Source organism: Terrapene carolina, unplaced genomic scaffold (genome assembly GCF_002925995.2).
Source record: "Terrapene carolina triunguis isolate 2854851 unplaced genomic scaffold, T_m_triunguis-2.0 Scaffold68, whole genome shotgun sequence".
In the NCBI taxonomy this organism is placed as follows: Eukaryota; Metazoa; Chordata; order Testudines; family Emydidae; genus Terrapene; species Terrapene triunguis.
Window position 1 is genome coordinate 20,017,703 of NW_020664419.1, and position 15,926 is coordinate 20,033,628.

Genomic DNA, 15,926 nt, shown 5'->3' on the forward strand with positions numbered 1-15,926 from the left:
CTGTTCCTGGGGGGAAATTCTTTTGTTGTCTGTATTGTTACAGACATACTAGCTGACAGGTATTTTGAAATAAACTACCAAAATAATTGAAACTGGCATGATTATATTGAGTTATTTTGACAAATAAAATATGCAGAATTTTGCAGAATTTTAAAATACTGTGTGCAGAATTTTTAATTTTTTGGCACAGAATTCCCCCGGGAGTAACAGGAGGGACAGTAGGCTTCACAAGGGTGCTACTTCCCCCACCCCACCTTGCATAAGTGGGCAGAGAAGGGCAGGCAGCAGCTATAGTGGAAGTTTTGCTCCCTGTGCAACATGCCAACCACGAGATCTGAACCAGCATAGTGGCAGAAGTAATCTGTGCCAGATGAAGAGCTGGCACACTTTACTTTACGCTTGGAGAAAAGGGTGAGCTAGGGAAAGAACCGTGACTCAGGGTGAGACATAACATCTCCATTTCCTCTATAAGATGGTTACTGTTTCAATAAAGCAAATTCAAATACAGAAAAAACCTTATTAGAACTAGAAGCCAGACACTTACCCACACAGGTGCAGTTTTCCAAAGTGGATGACCTCTCTTCTCCAGCCCTGAGCTGTACCAGCATAGTAAGTGCTGCTTGGATGATGCTCAGTGGAGCATAAGGAGCTGAGATAGCTGCTACTACTGTAGCACAGTGGAAGAAGCAGGTGCCAGGTTGCCCCTAGATCTCGTGAGAATTCAAGTTTCACTGGGTCTGCAGATGAGCTATCAGTGGTGCAGCCAATATTGATCTAGAGTAGAAAAATAAAATCACAAAGATTACACAGGGCCAAAATGTGGCATTTAGCTGCTGACCCGCATTTTGTGTGGTGCAGGGCTTCATTGCCCAGGGGGAGCTCAAGGAGGGATTGCATCTCAGGGAGATATAATCCCTCCTTAAGCAGCCCAGTGTGCTGGGGCACGCTGCAGGCTGTACAATGTTCTAAGATATTGTAGCCTGCTCCTTCTCTTAATACTCTGTATGCTTGTGTATGTGTGTGTGGTCCCAACTCCTCAGGGCAGAGATTGCCCTTGTGTGGGGTGTACAAAAGGTGAAAGTTTCTTGTGCATTCCCCTATCATCCACCTATCGAAGGGCATGCCACAGTCCAGGCTATCTTAAAAAATTCAACTGCTACTACTAATAAAAAATTAATTAGATGCATTAAATATTTCTACAAGGGCAAAAACATGTTTCTGAGTAAGCAGAAGCAAAAACAATAGACCTGCTGTCCCTAGCAGTATGGCTGTAGTAATTTGCAACATCTCTGGCAGTACTTAGAGAATGCACCTGTCACGACAGCAGAGAAATATGAATTAAAAAAAAAATAGAAATGATAATAAAACGAACATAAGATGCAAACATTCATTGTTGATTAAATGATCCTTAACCTAACTGTGGTTCTCTTTACTCTTGTAGTCCCAGGGAATTATACTATCGGAACAGATTTATACTATAGGAATTATCCCTAAAGGTATTTACTATATCATTCGAGTCTTTTGTTCAGAGTCTGTATTCTCTTTTTTGCTTATATAAAACAGTGGGGCCTAGGAGGAAGTGTCCAAAATACCTACAGATAGGGCAGGGTTTGGATTTGAGGCCAAACCAGAAATGTAATTTGAGTCTGGCAGTGCCAGAATCTCTCATGCTGTTCTTGTGAGATCCCGCTGACATAGTGAACAGTAGAAATTGTATATAATCAGCAGTCCTACTAATATCCTGAAAAATTGTAATGTATAGTTTTGTGAAACATCTGAAACCTTAAGGGCTTGTCTACATAGGACACTTAGGAAAATTAATCTGAATTAAGTAAAGGTGTGACTTTAAAGTGGATTAGTTTAACTGTATTAAACCCTTGTGTGGATGCTCTCATTCAGAATTAAAGTGGCTTTAATGTGGTTTTGTTTAATTCACTTTTTGGGAGTGAATTTTAATTCAGATTAATCTTCCTAAGTGTCCCTGTGTAGACAAACCCTAAGACATATTTTGGCATGCCCATAACGTAAAATAATCTGATTTCCTGCCTCCCATGTGTTTGTACAAAAATATGCTTGCAGTTTGAAATCTTTTATGCCATGGTGACAGTTATAAAGACAGGGCCGGCTCTGGCATTTTGGCCACCCCAAGCAACAAAAAAAAAAACGGGGGGGCAAAAAGGGAAAAGAAAAAAAAAACAAAAAAACCCTGCGGTGTGGCCGGAGCGCAGGTGCAGGGGGACTGGCTAGCAGGGAGGAGGGGGAGTGTGAGGGGGAGGGAGCGGGTGGGAGAAAGAGAGAAGGGGGGCGGCCAGGGCTACAGCGAGGCGCTGCCACGTGGCCCCTCCCGCCGCGCCGCGCTGCCTGCCGGGAGGGCTCCGCTCCGGTCGGCGGGGAAGGAAGGACGAGGACTGCCCTGCCAGGCTTGCTGCAGGGCGCTCCCCTCCTCCGTGCCGCCACCCCCTACAGGGCGGCCAGAGCGGAACAACAACAACAAAAAAAGCGGCCGTGCCGCCCCAGGATTGGGCGGAATGCCGCCTCGTTCAATCTGCCGCCCCAAGCACCAGCTTGCTTGGCTGGTGCCTGGAGCCGGCCCTGTATAAAGACATAATAGACTGGATGGAACCAGGGTTGTTAGTACACTTGTAGGATGAGGAAGCCCTCAAGAGTAAAATATATTGTGTTGTATTTACCATATCGTAAGTAAAAACTCATGTTACAGACAAAATACAAAGCACAGATGAAAACCATTTAAATAGTTTGTTTCCACTTATGTTTTTAGGGATAGTAGTTTTATTTCTAATGTACTGATCCTTAACTTAAAACAAATTATTTCCAAAAGCCAGTGACATACAGCACTATGTATAAATGTTGAAAACACACCATATAAGATAAAGCTTCCCTTGTTGCTCCACAGTGCACAAGAGACTTGTCAACCTATTATAACTAGAGAATCCACCCATCTGGAAATTAAGAGAAATGCTTGACCAGATCTAGTTCTTGTACTCTTGAGACACAGACTGAAACTTTACTGCATTATGTATAATAGCTTCATTTATACTAATGTCCTCAAAAACCTTAGCTGAAGGCATTTAACTTCTTTCATACAATGCCTGTACCAGATCCAAAATATGCATGTAGGACTTTTGAGGTTAACACTCTGAAGACTTGCAGTATCTTAATGTGAACTCATTTTTTTGTTGTACAGGCTTTCAATCCATTTCTTAAAACAGAAAACGATTTGTGTTCCATATTTTATTAAGTGCTTGCATGACAAATTGAAATGTGCATTAGTACACAACCAAATTTAATTTTCTTAGAATACTCTAAATATCATTTCAGCAACAGTTTATAATCCAAAATCATTTGTTGTTTAATACCTAGCTCATAGAACTGGAAGGGACCTTGAAAGGTCATCAAGTCCAGCCCCCGCCTTCACTAGCAGGACCAAGTACTGATTTTGCCCCAGATTCCTAGGTGGCCCCCTCAAGGATTGAACTCACAACGCTGGGTTTAGCAGGCCAATGCTCAAACCACTGAGCTATCCCTCCCCCCAATGATGGAATGTGCTATGACTTAACTAAATGCTATATACCTATTATATTGTATTATATAGCTTCCCGCAGTTCTCATTGGCCAGGAACAGCAAACCAAGGCCAGTGGGAGCTGCGGGGACTAGTGCCTGCGAACGGTCAATGTAAACAAACTGCCTTGTGGCCTGCCAGCAGATTACCCTGACGGACCACGTGTGGCCCGTGGGCTACAGGTTGCCCACTACTGATTTATACCATTTAGTATAAATATATACGTAGAAGTAGTTAAAAGAATTGCAAGAAAACAGAGAAAAACTGGAGAGAGACATTTTCCATAGCTATATGATAAAAGCCTTCTAGCCACATCCACAACAAGAATGGCTAGCAGCTGTTAAACCATATAAAACAGTTTACAATTATGGGAAATTATACAGCTCTCTATATTTGGGCAAACACCACAGAGGAAACAAAATACCAAAATGAGATCAAGAAAGATTAAAACTCCCCATGTAAGAAAACAGAAAGGTTACATTGTGGGGATAAGTACCTCAAATTGGATTATGGTGTTCTCATTCACATTCAATTCCCTTGTTGTAATGGAATGTTCTCCAACTTCATTTGAAACAAATACCATAGCAGAATCTTCCTCCCTACCACAAAAAGGAATGAGGTATTTTAGGTCTGATTTATTTGATGGCTATTTATAATTTATTGCTGAGAGGTGGATTCTTTTAATACGTACGGGGCTCCCTTTGATGAATATGGACAATAAAGCCCAATATTACCACCAGGGTAGAAAAGCCAGTTATCCTCTTTAGGTCCAAAGTCAAACGTATCCAGAAGTATAACAGAATTCTTTAGGTTGTTTCCATTAATAATGAAGTTATCTATAATCCAGATTTCTTCTTTCTTGCCTAAGAAGAAAGGGAGAATGTATTGTGTTAACTCTTACAGAAGAGAGTGAGAACAAATAACAATGGGTTAGAGTGCAAAAGTCTCACTGCATTGGTGAACAGCTGCTTTCATGAGTAGTCTGTCCCACTGACTTCACTAGGCCATATGCATGATAAAGTACTCATCAGGGTGCATCAGGGCACCACAATCTGGCCCTATCTGCCTGTAAGCATAGAGTATTCTTCCAAAATAAGAAACCTGCACAAAAGTAATGACCAACTGAAGTGTGAAAAACGGTTTTGCAAGTATCTTTCAATAAAGTCATATTTACTTTGCAAAGTAAGCTATAATAAAAAATTCATTGAGCTAATTGTCCAAAAAGTCAAAACTGATGATTAAACGGTATAATTTGTGGATGGGTCACAAGTGACTTGAACTGAATAATCTCCCTGGGCCAACTAAGAGCTCTTCAGTCCTAGTGGGATAAACACACATTTGAGAGAAAGAAAACTTTGGTGGCAGTCTCCAGACTCCCAAATAAGCGGTGGAACTCAGATATGTCACAAAGGTTATGATTAAGGCTATGACTTAGTCACGGGTATTTTTAGTAAAAGTCATGGACAGGTCACGGTCAATAAACAAAAAGTCCTGGCCAGTGACCTGTCCATGACTTTTACTAAAAATACCCCTAACTAAATCTTAGATGCTGAGGAAGGGGTGGGGGGTGCTCTAGTAGATGTTGCTGCTCTTGTGGGGGGGTATACTCTGGCGGTCGCTGCTGCTCCTGGGAGGGGGCAGCCAGGGACCCCGCCGCTGCTTCTGAGGAGGGGGGCGGCCTGGGGCCCAGCCGCTGCTCCTGGGTGGAGGGGCGGCCCAAGGCCCCACCGCCACCGCTGCTGCTCCAGGCAGGGGGTGGCCCGGGGTCCCACTGCTGCTGCTGCTGGGAGAGTGGGGGGAGGGTGGCCCAGGGTGCTGCTGCCACTGTTGCTGGGGTGGGGAGGCAGCCCGTGGCGCCACTGCTGCTCCCAGACTGCTGCTCCAGGGCAGCGACCAGGACCAGATGCCTGGGCCCTGAGGTCAGCCGCACCAGTGCTGCAGCTGCCAAAGTCATAAATCCATGACTTCTGTGACCCCATGAAAGACTTGCAGCCTTAGGGTTAGGGTTAGACTGGGGGGTATCATTGTGATCATCTAATGTGACCTCCTGTATAACACAGACCACAGAAATTCCCCAAAAGAATTCTTTTACAAAAAACACCCAATCTTGATTTAAAACACCACAACCTTTGATAAATTGTTCCACTGGTTAATTACTCTCACTGTTAAAAATGTATGCCTTATTTCTAGTCTGAATTTGTCTAGCTTCAACTTCCAGCCGTTGGATTGCATTATACCTTTCTCTGCTAGATTGAAGAGCCGATTATTAAATATTTGTTCCTGATGCAGGTACTTACAGATATAATCAAGTCACCTCTTAACCTTCTCTTTGTTAAACTAAATAAATTGAGTTCCTTGCCACTGTTACTTTAAGGCATGTTTTCTAATCTAATCATTCTTGTGCTCTTTTCTGAACCCTCTCCAATTTATCAGCATCCTTCTTGAACCATGGACAGCACAACCGAACACAGTATTCCAGCATCAGTCACGCCCTTGGCAAATACAGAGGAAAAATAATGTCTCTACTCCTACTTGAAATTCCCATTTATGCATCCAAGGACTGAATTAGCCTTTAGGCCATCATGTTGCACTGGAAGCTTGTGTTCAACTGATTATCCATCATGACCCCCAAATCTTTTTCAGAGTCACTGCTTCCCAGGATAGAGTCCCCCATTCTGTAAGTATGGCCTACTTTTTTGGTTGCATGCTGTATACATTCCCATGCTTTTGAGCTGGGTAGGATGGCTCTTCTGCACAATTGCCTCTTTCTAGATAATCCACAAAGTGAGCTTCATGTTATCAGAGAGGAGGCTGCAGGGCCTTCTCTCTAGGATGTTTCCTATTTAAGGATACTGTCTGAAAGGGAGGATGTCATTAAACATTTGCGGGAAGTCCACCAGAAAGATGAACTGGGGGAGGACTATTAGGACTTGGTCTGAATTGGCTTTTAGATAGTTAAGCCAACCAATGGTGAGCTAGAAACAACAAAAAGCCAAGTATATAAACAAGAAACCAAACCACCTGAAATAAAACAATTGTTGTATTATTGTGTTTAAATTATCACTAGAATTTTTCAGTGCTTTGATGTCAACATCACACTATGAATCCTTTGTGGGGTCACTAAGATATTTCTTCTTCATTAGATGTATATCCTAAACTCCGTAGGAACAGACAACATCCCTTTGGATTTATATACTGCTTTGAAGTTTACCTTTCTACTTTAACCAGCAGATTATGCACTAAGTATATTTTTCTTATTCTGCTTTTAATGCCTTCTAGGGCATATAGGGCCTGATTCTCATTTACACCAATGACCCTGTCTACATAGCCAGAGTCAGGTAAAGGGTTCTTAGTGTAAATGACAGTCAGGCCCATTAAGAATAATGAGACAGACCTTAACAAATTTAATTTTATACATTACATTTCTAAACTCCCCTAAGGACCAAATCCTGCTAATTTTATGCAAATAGTCCCAGTGATATTAAAGTACATACTTTTATTTTAAAACATCCACCAGTAATATGGAAACTGCATGCATAAAAAGTACAAATGTAATGGTATTATAATGTCTAGCAAATCAAGTCCAAAAAACTTGAAATTTGAGTATTAAACAAACTGTATAGAATTACAACAGAATACTGTACAAGATTGAAAGTCCTGATTATTATTTAGCCAAAACAACTTCAGAAATATAACTCTGTAAGCATGTATTTGGAATACATCTTTACCATTGTTGTAAGGTTGCCAGAGCCTGAAACGTGTAGAATTGGTTTGCGCAGTGTATGGTAGTGGAACATTAATGAAGAGAACATCAGTAGTTTGAGTGAAGTAAAACTCATCTATTAGATGCCAAGTGATGCCACCGTTGATGGAGTATTGTAGCAGAATGGAATGAGACCTCTCTGGGGTACCTACAGCAAAGTGAATATATTTACGTTCATTATAATCTGATTTGCAAGAAACACTACTTTATAAACATATATTCATATTTAAATGTAATTAGGCTACTCATACTTTTATTACAGATTTTTACACTATGCCTCATTGTTTTTTTTATAACAATTTTAAGTGTTGGCAGGCAATACACATACTGTACGTATGCATCCTCCTAAGCATTTAACTGGATGGGACTCTGGAAAATCCTACTGATGTAAGGGTTACATTTGCATGAATATTAATGATATACATAATAATACTGTAGTTAATTTATTTAGACCCAAAGCAATCTCAGCATTATCATTTTTTATTTCAGGCAAACCATTTCCTTTCCTACAAAACAACAACCATTTTTCAGTAAATCAATATTTGTTTATAGTATCACAAATTATAACAATACAGTATCATAGTATCACAAATTATTAGTATTATCACCTGTGTTACAGTAGTACTCACAACATCCACACCTTTTGGGCAGACAGTCCTCATCCTCAAGAATTTACAAGCTAATTCTACAAGCACTCATGTCAGCAACTTTATTCATGTGAGTTGTTTTACTGATTGAATGATCTGTACGTATTTACTTATAAGTTTTAATGAAAAAATAATAATGCTTTGCACCTTCAATCTAGGCCAGGAATTCTGTGGCTGAACCAAGAGTAAAACTCAAGTCTCTTGACTACCAGACCTGACCCTTAAACACAAGACCATCCTTCCTTCATAAGAACGTAAGAATGGCCATAATGGGTCAGACCAATGGTTCAACTAGCCCAGTATCCTGTCTCCTGACAGTGGCCAGTACCAGATGTTTTAGAGGTAGTGAACAGAACAGGGCAATTTATTGAGTGATCCACCCGCTATCTTCCAGTTTCAGCTTCTGACAGTCAGAGGTTTAGAGACACCCAGAGCATCAGCAGGGCCGGTTCCAGGCACCAGCTCAGCAAGCAGGTGCTTGGGGCCAGGGCCGGCTCCAGCATTTCTGCCGCTCCAAGCAACAACAAAAAAATCGCGACCGGCAGCGGCAATTAGGAAAAAAAAAAAAAGCCGCGATCGGCGGCGGCAGTTCAGCGGCAGGTCCTTCGCTCCTAGAGGGAGTGAGGGACCTGCCGCCCCCGAATTGCCTCAGGTGCCGCCCCTCTCCCTTGGCCACCTTTCTTATGTTTGTTCCAAACCTGCTGCCTGTGAATTTCATTGCATGACCTCTGGTTCCTATGTTATATAAAGGGGTAAATAACATTTCCTTATTCGCTTTTTCCACACCATTCATGATTTTATAGACCTTTGTCATATCTCTCCTCAGTCATCTCTTTTCCAGGTTGAGCGGTTCTAGTTTTTTTAATCTTTCCTCAAATGGAGGCTGTTCCATACCCCTAATAATTTTTGTTGCCCTTCTCTGTACTTTTTCCAATTCTAATATACGTTTTTTGAGATGGCATGACCAGAACTGCATGCAGTATTCAAGGTGTGGGTATACTCTGGATTTATACAGTGGTATTAGGATGTTTTCTGTCTTATTATCTAGCCCTTTCCTAATGGCTCCTAACATTGTGTTAGCTTTTTTGACTGCTGCTACACATTGAGCAGATGTTGTCAGAGAAGAATCCATGATGTCTCCAAGCTATCTTTCTTGAGCGGTAACTGTAAATTTAGACCCCACCATTTCGTATGTATAGTTGGGATTATGTTTTCAAATGTGCATTACTTTGCATTTATCAACACTGAATTTCATCTGCCATTTTGTTGCCCAGTCACCCAGGTTTGTGAGATTTCTTTGTAACTCTTCACAGTCTGCTTTTGTACTTAACTATCTTGTATACATTTGAATCATCTGCTAACTATGCCACCTCATTGCTTACCCCTTTTCCCAGATCATTTATGAGTATGTTGAACAGCACTAGCCCCAGTACAGATAATTGAGGATCCTGCTATTTACCTCTCTCTATTGTGAAAATTGACCATTTATTCCCACCCTTTGTTTCCTCTTTTAACCGGATGCTGATCTATGAGAGGACCTTCCCTCTTATCCTACGGTCCTTACTTTGCTTAAGAGTCTTTGATAAGGGACCTTGTCAAAGGTTTTCTAAAAGTCCAAATATACTATATCCACTGGATTATTCTTGTCCACCTGTTTGTTGACTCCCCAAAGAATTCTAACAAATTGGTGAGGCATGATTTCCCTTTACAAAAGTCATGTTGACTCTTCCCCAACATATCATGTTCATCTATGTGTCTGATAATTCTGTTCTTTACTATAGATTCAACCAATTTGCCTGGTACTAAATTTAGACTTACCTCTGGAGCCTTTTTAAAAAATTGGTGTTACATTAGATATCAGCAGTCATCTTGCACAGAGGCTGATTTAGGTGATAAGTTACATACCACAGTTAGTAGTTCTGCAGTTTTGTATTTGAGGTCCTGCAAAACTCTTGGGTGAATATCATCTGGTGCTGGGGACTAATTACTGTTTAATTTATCAATTTGTTCCAAAACCTCCTCTTCTGATACCTCAATCTGGGACAGTTCCTCAGATCTGTCACCTAAAAAGAATGGCTCAGGTGTGGGAATCTCCCTCTCATTCTCTGCAATGAAGATGATGCAAAGAATTCATTCAGCCTCTCTGCAAGGGCATTGTCTTCCTGGAGTGCTTCCTTAGTACCTTGATTGTCCTGTGGCCCCACTGATTGTTTGGCAGGCTTCCTGTGTCTGATGTACTTACAAAAAATTTTGCACTTAGTTTTTGTGTCTTTTGCTAGTTACTTTTCAAATTCTTTTTTGGCCTGCCGAATTATACTTTTACAATTGACTTGCCAGAGTTTATGCTTCTTTCTATTTTCCTCATTAGGATTTGACTTCCAATTTTAAAAAGATTTTTTGGGTCTCTAACTGCCTTTTGTTGGTTAGACAGGGTGGTGGAGTTTTTTTGGTCCTCTTACTTGTTTTTTTATTTGGAGTATGCATACAGTTTTTAAAAAAAGTTTCCATGCAGCTTGTAGCCATTTCACTTTTGGGACTGTTCCTCCTAATTTCTGTTTGACTAGTCTCCTCATTTTTATGTAGTTCCCCTTTTGTCAACTTAAATGCTACAGTGATGGGTTTCTTTGGAATTTTCCCCCCTACAAGGATGTTAAATTTAATTACATTGTGGTCACTATTATCAAGTGGGTCTGCTATATTCACCTCTTCGACCAGATCCTGTGCCTCTCCACTTGTGTGTTCCAGGACAAACTGCTCCAAGAAGCAGTCATTAATAATGTCTAGCAATGTTATCTCTGCATCCCATCCTGAGGTGACATGTTCCGAGGCAATAAGAGGATGTTGAACCCCCCCCATTATTATTGGGTTTTCTGTCCTATGTTACCAAGCTTAAAAAACTCTCTGTAATACCTAGTTATTAACATAGGGTCAGATTCTGAAACTCTTACTAATGCTGACTAGCACCTTGCTCCAAAAGTAGATCTTACAGGGAGTCTACAGCCCTGCTTCAGAATCTGACCCATAATGTTTTGAGTATGCATGCTTATTGGAATGATAAGTATACTGAGCTGCACTTTCAAGCACCTTGGCAATGGTCATATCTTTTTTTATTATTATTTTTGAAGGGGGAATTTTGAAAAACAAGAAGTCATCAGCCAAGATTTTGCTTTTAACATGGGCTATTGGGGCATGGTCATAATAGTTATCCTCTTATTTTCATAAAGATGTTTAATAATAGGAGCAAGAGGACAATTATATTATTAAATGACAGACTGGAAGGATCCAAGCTGAATCCACATGGATTTTTTTTTTAAATTGCCCAAACAGAAATTGACTTAAGACTTTTGTTTAAAAAATAACCATTGTGGTTCCGAACTATTTTGGCCTTGTTCTTTGGCAAAGAAACTAGTAACTTGGGTGCAATTGTGCAGCCCTTAGCTGCATGTAACTCCCCATTAAGTTAATAGAATTTTGCATGCACAAGAATTGCAGGAATGCAAGCTCTGTGCAAGTGGACCCCTGTGCCTGTGTGGAGCTCCACATAAGTTACTGGGACCCCATGCACCTCCTGTGGTCCACACCCACATACCTCCTTTTCATAATGACGTTATGACACAAGCACAAAAAAAAAAGGTCAGGTAATTTGGAAATGAGGATCAGACTGCATCACCAGCTTGATCATACCTATATTGGATAAATTGTTTGGCGCTTGTTATTTCTGGTGAACACTGATTATTCTTCACATTGTATTAAACATAATTCCTATGCTCATTTATATTATGTATGCTTGGAAGTCAGATGGGGGAACTTTTGATCTCTGTCAAGCTGGGTTAGATTTAAATCATCAAAGAGCACATGAAATCTCCAGAGTTTGTTACCAATCCCCTAAATCCAACAGTATAGAGATCATTTTATTAATTAATCAATTGCTAAAAACCATTTCAAATAATTTGGACCTATGAAATTCCAAAAATCTTTAAATAATATTTTTTCTTTTATACATGTAGAGAGTACTCAAATGGCATGTTTCTGGGCAGCACAAATCTCTAGGTTGAGACTGCATATGACAGAATGAGCTAGAGCTTGGATTTCATTTTAAGGCCAAGTTATAAACCCCTGGATAAAGGAAGTAGGAACAGAAGGGGTGATAGCTTTAATAAGAGTAAAGATAACAGCACACCTATCATTAGTTTGATGTTTCTTCTTAGTTAGAATAAGTATGGTGAACCTATTTGGTATTAAAATGAGCATGATAAAAAATCCCATAAAAGTTTCAATGTTATTTAGCATTAACTAATGGCCATTTAAATTAATTTTGTAAATTTAAACCCACATACTTCTCTGTAATGTTATAATATATGAGTAAAGCTACTGAAAAAAACACAAATAAAGAGTGAACCTACCTTTTGCTATAAATTTAAATGAAAACTGGATGTATATAGTATTTGTACAATCTAGATCTCTTGAAACAAGCATTCTCAGCCCTTCCTGTAAATACAGAACATACACAGAAAATTACTGTTTCCCATATGTTACATTAGTGTGTCTATATTTCAGTCTTACTACATAGTTCTAAATAAGTACTGTAAAGGCTTATTTAAAAATCAAGAAACAGAACTGATAAAACCATTTTTCCAGAATTCATATATACTTTTACAGAAATATCTAACTCTTGACAGTAAGCTGCATTATACAATCTGCATTATTATAGCTGTTTTCTGAGTATTCTAAACAGAGTTTACACTGATCTTGAACTTTCCATTTCATAGTAGCATATTTTAATATGATCTTACTTTAAATAGCACAATGTGAGAAGAATAACATAGCATGGATCAATGATGATCCTAATATTTCACAAAAACTCATGAAATCTCTATGCAATATTTTGTTGTGATAGATAGGGTAAGAGCTGCATGGAGGGAAGAATGCAGGGAAAAAACCAGAAATAGAGAGAGAATGGACAATTTCTTACTGATAATTTCCTTTTTGCTAGCACCATCACCCACAATTCTGGATGTCTGGGCTGCTCGCCTCGCTCTGCCGCTCACAGAGGCAGATCAGCCTTTTGGTGCTGCATGATCTGGTTAGGAGATGTTGCTAGCAGAAAGGAAATTAACACCAAGAAATTTTCCATTCTGAAACTCAGCATCTCCCATAATTCTTGATGTCTGGAAAGTAGCGAGTAGCGAACAGATGCAGGGTGAGTTATGAAACAAGTATCATAGGAAAGAAGTACCCCACTTTTTGCGAGCTCTCTCAAAAGTCCATATCATTTCTGAAGCACCTCCCTGGCAAAGGAGGCCTCTCCAGAAAACAGAAGCTCCACTTTGCAGCGCTTAATGAAGGTGTTAGCTGTAGACCAATGAGCGCTTTGCAAATTTCTAAAGTGGATGCAGGTGTTTGTTCCACCCATGATGTTGTTAAGGATGTCGTGGAGTGCACCTTGAGCCCTTCTGGGACAGGAACCTCTGATGATCTGTAGGCTTCCACATTACGCAGTCTAATCCACTTTGTGATGGAACTTGGAAGTTCTGAGTCCCTGGCATTTGAGGTGGAAGGACATGAATAGAGAGCCCAATCTTCTTATGGATTCTGTATGCTTGAGATGTTCTCTTGACATCAAAGGTGCCACACCTTTTTAGTTGGCTTTTGTGGTTTTGGACAGAACAAAGGAAGCACAAACTCTTGGCAAATGTGCAAGGAGGATTTTACATTAGGAAGAAAGGTCCTGAACACCACCTTGTTTTCATGTAACACATAGTAATTTTCCTGTATAGATAAGGCTGCCAGCTCTGATACTTTCCTGGTGTAACTGACGGCTACTAAGAAACAAGTCTTAATGGATAAATAAAAGGCCAATACTGAAGTTAGAGGCTTGAAGGCATGGATTGCCATGGACCACAAAACTACAGAAAGGTCCCATTTTTTTGAAGAGCGGCCTGACAACTGGTCCAGCTAATCAAACTGCTTGAAGGAGTCTGGCTAGCTGTGGATTGTCTGCAGGGAGCTGGAGGAACTGTGAATAGCACACTAATAAAAGCAGACACCTGACACACAATGGTACTGGGCTGAAGGCCTTGGTCTACGCTTTCTCGGAGGAAGTCCAGAATGGTTGGAATTCTTGGATTTCTGGGATTTGCACTGTGCTCTTGGCACCAGTTGTTGAATCTGGGCCAGACAGAGGAGTATGCTTTTAGTGCTCTCCAAGGTGAATGCAATGTCTTAATAACGCTGGGAGATAGATCAAGACTTGCTAGAGCTTCCCTCTCAATAGGCAGGCTGTTGAAGTCATTTTGGGTCTGGATGAAGAAGAGGGCCTTGCGAGAGAATGTCTGGTCTCCATGGAAGCTGGAGTTGGGGCTCCATTAGGTCTGAGATCCAAGGTCTCCTCAGTCAGTGAGGAGTTATCAGTATTTACCAGTATTTACCATTTACCTCTTTCTATTTTCAGGACCACCTTCCCCAGTAGTGGAAAGGGTGGAAATGTATAGAGTAGGCCCTGGAGCCAGCGGTGAGATAAGGCATCTGTTCCCATGGATCTGGGGTCTGCCTCCATTGTGAAGTATTTTGGCATCCTTGTGTTTGTACAATCCGAGAACAGGCTGGTTGGAGGGAGGTTGACAGTCTGAACTATGAGATCGAAAACCTCCTGATTCAGGCACCACTCAGAGTTTTGACCCTGCGCCTGCTGAGCCAGTCTGTCTGTTAGTTCAGGTCCCCTTTGACGTGAATCAGTCTCAGGGAAAGAAGGCACTGTTCTGCCCACCTCATTATTTCCATTGATTCTGCGTATAGTCCTGAATTCAGGGTTGTTTAAATATATAACCATAGTAGTACTGTCTGATTGAAACAGGGCACCGATCCCCTTCAGGGTAGGCTGGAACCTTCACAGAGCTAACTTGACTACTTTCAGCTCTAGATGGTTTATCCTGTGAGCCTTTTCCTCCTGGCTCCACAGGCCCTGAGCTGTTTGTGTCTCCAAGTGAGCGTTGATTGTGAGGACTAAAGGAGCTGGAAGAGCAATGGGCATGCCTTTGTGGACATTGTCTTGGGCTGACCACCAATATAAGGAGTTGAGCACTATCAGAACCTGTCCTTGATCTTTGATGCCTTACAGGGCGTGGTCTCACACCTTCAGAAAGAAGGCTTGAAGACATCTGATGTGTGACTGTGCCCATGCAGTGATCCTATCCAGGACACAGAAGTCCTAGGAGTTGGAGGCATAGTACTAGGGTGGGCCTCCTGTGGCTCTGGAGCAAGAAAATAAATTCCTGGATGGAACCAGGGAACTTTTCTTGGCACTGATGATGAAGCCATGCTCCTGAAGGAGATTCAATGTCCAAGATGTGGCCCTGTGCGCTGCTGACTGTGATGGAGCTCTGATCACGATGTCATCCAGACATGGTTACTGGTCAGTTCCCTGCAATCTGAATCTGGCTATTATCACCACCACCATCTTTGTAACAACTCTGGGGTCGAGGACAGGCTAAATGGGAATGTTTGGTACTGCTAATGTTTCCTGCTGTAGGCAAACCTCAGACGTTTGCAGTGGCACTGTCTGAGGAGGATATGGAAATGTGTCCACTAGAACTACTGAAATCAAGAACTCCCCCCCGGGTCAGGAATGAAACCGTAGAGGCCATGGTCTATATCCAAACCTTCATTTTCTTCATCCACTTGTCGATCTTTTGAGGTTAAGAATGGCTCCGATACACGTACTTCTGTACAATGAAGATGATGGAGCAGAACCCAGATAACCTTTCTTCTTCTTTCTTCTCTCTTTTACTCCCTGTCATAACTATAAAGCAAAGGGTAACAGCCCTCCTGTGTACAATACTATAAAATCCCTCCTGACCAGAGACTCCAAAATCCTTTTACCTGTAAAGGATTAAGAAGCTCAGGTAACCTGGCTGACACCTGACCCAAAGGACCAAT

The 15,926-nt window shown here is 41.1% G+C and overlaps 1 protein-coding gene across 1 annotated transcript in view; it reads right to left on the minus strand.

Moving 5' to 3' along the window:
- The window catches only part of RELN (reelin), a 430,874-nt gene that overhangs the window by 58,973 nt on the left and 355,975 nt on the right, over positions 1-15,926 (minus strand). Inside the window, exons 37-41 of the mRNA XM_026648676.2 lie at positions 12,395-12,479; positions 7,310-7,492; positions 4,273-4,444; positions 4,078-4,180; positions 545-774 (exon numbers count right to left, since the gene is read on the minus strand). Coding sequence (XP_026504461.1) covers positions 545-774; positions 4,078-4,180; positions 4,273-4,444; positions 7,310-7,492; positions 12,395-12,479 — 773 coding nt within the window. The remainder of the gene's footprint in view (positions 1-544; positions 775-4,077; positions 4,181-4,272; positions 4,445-7,309; positions 7,493-12,394; positions 12,480-15,926) is intronic.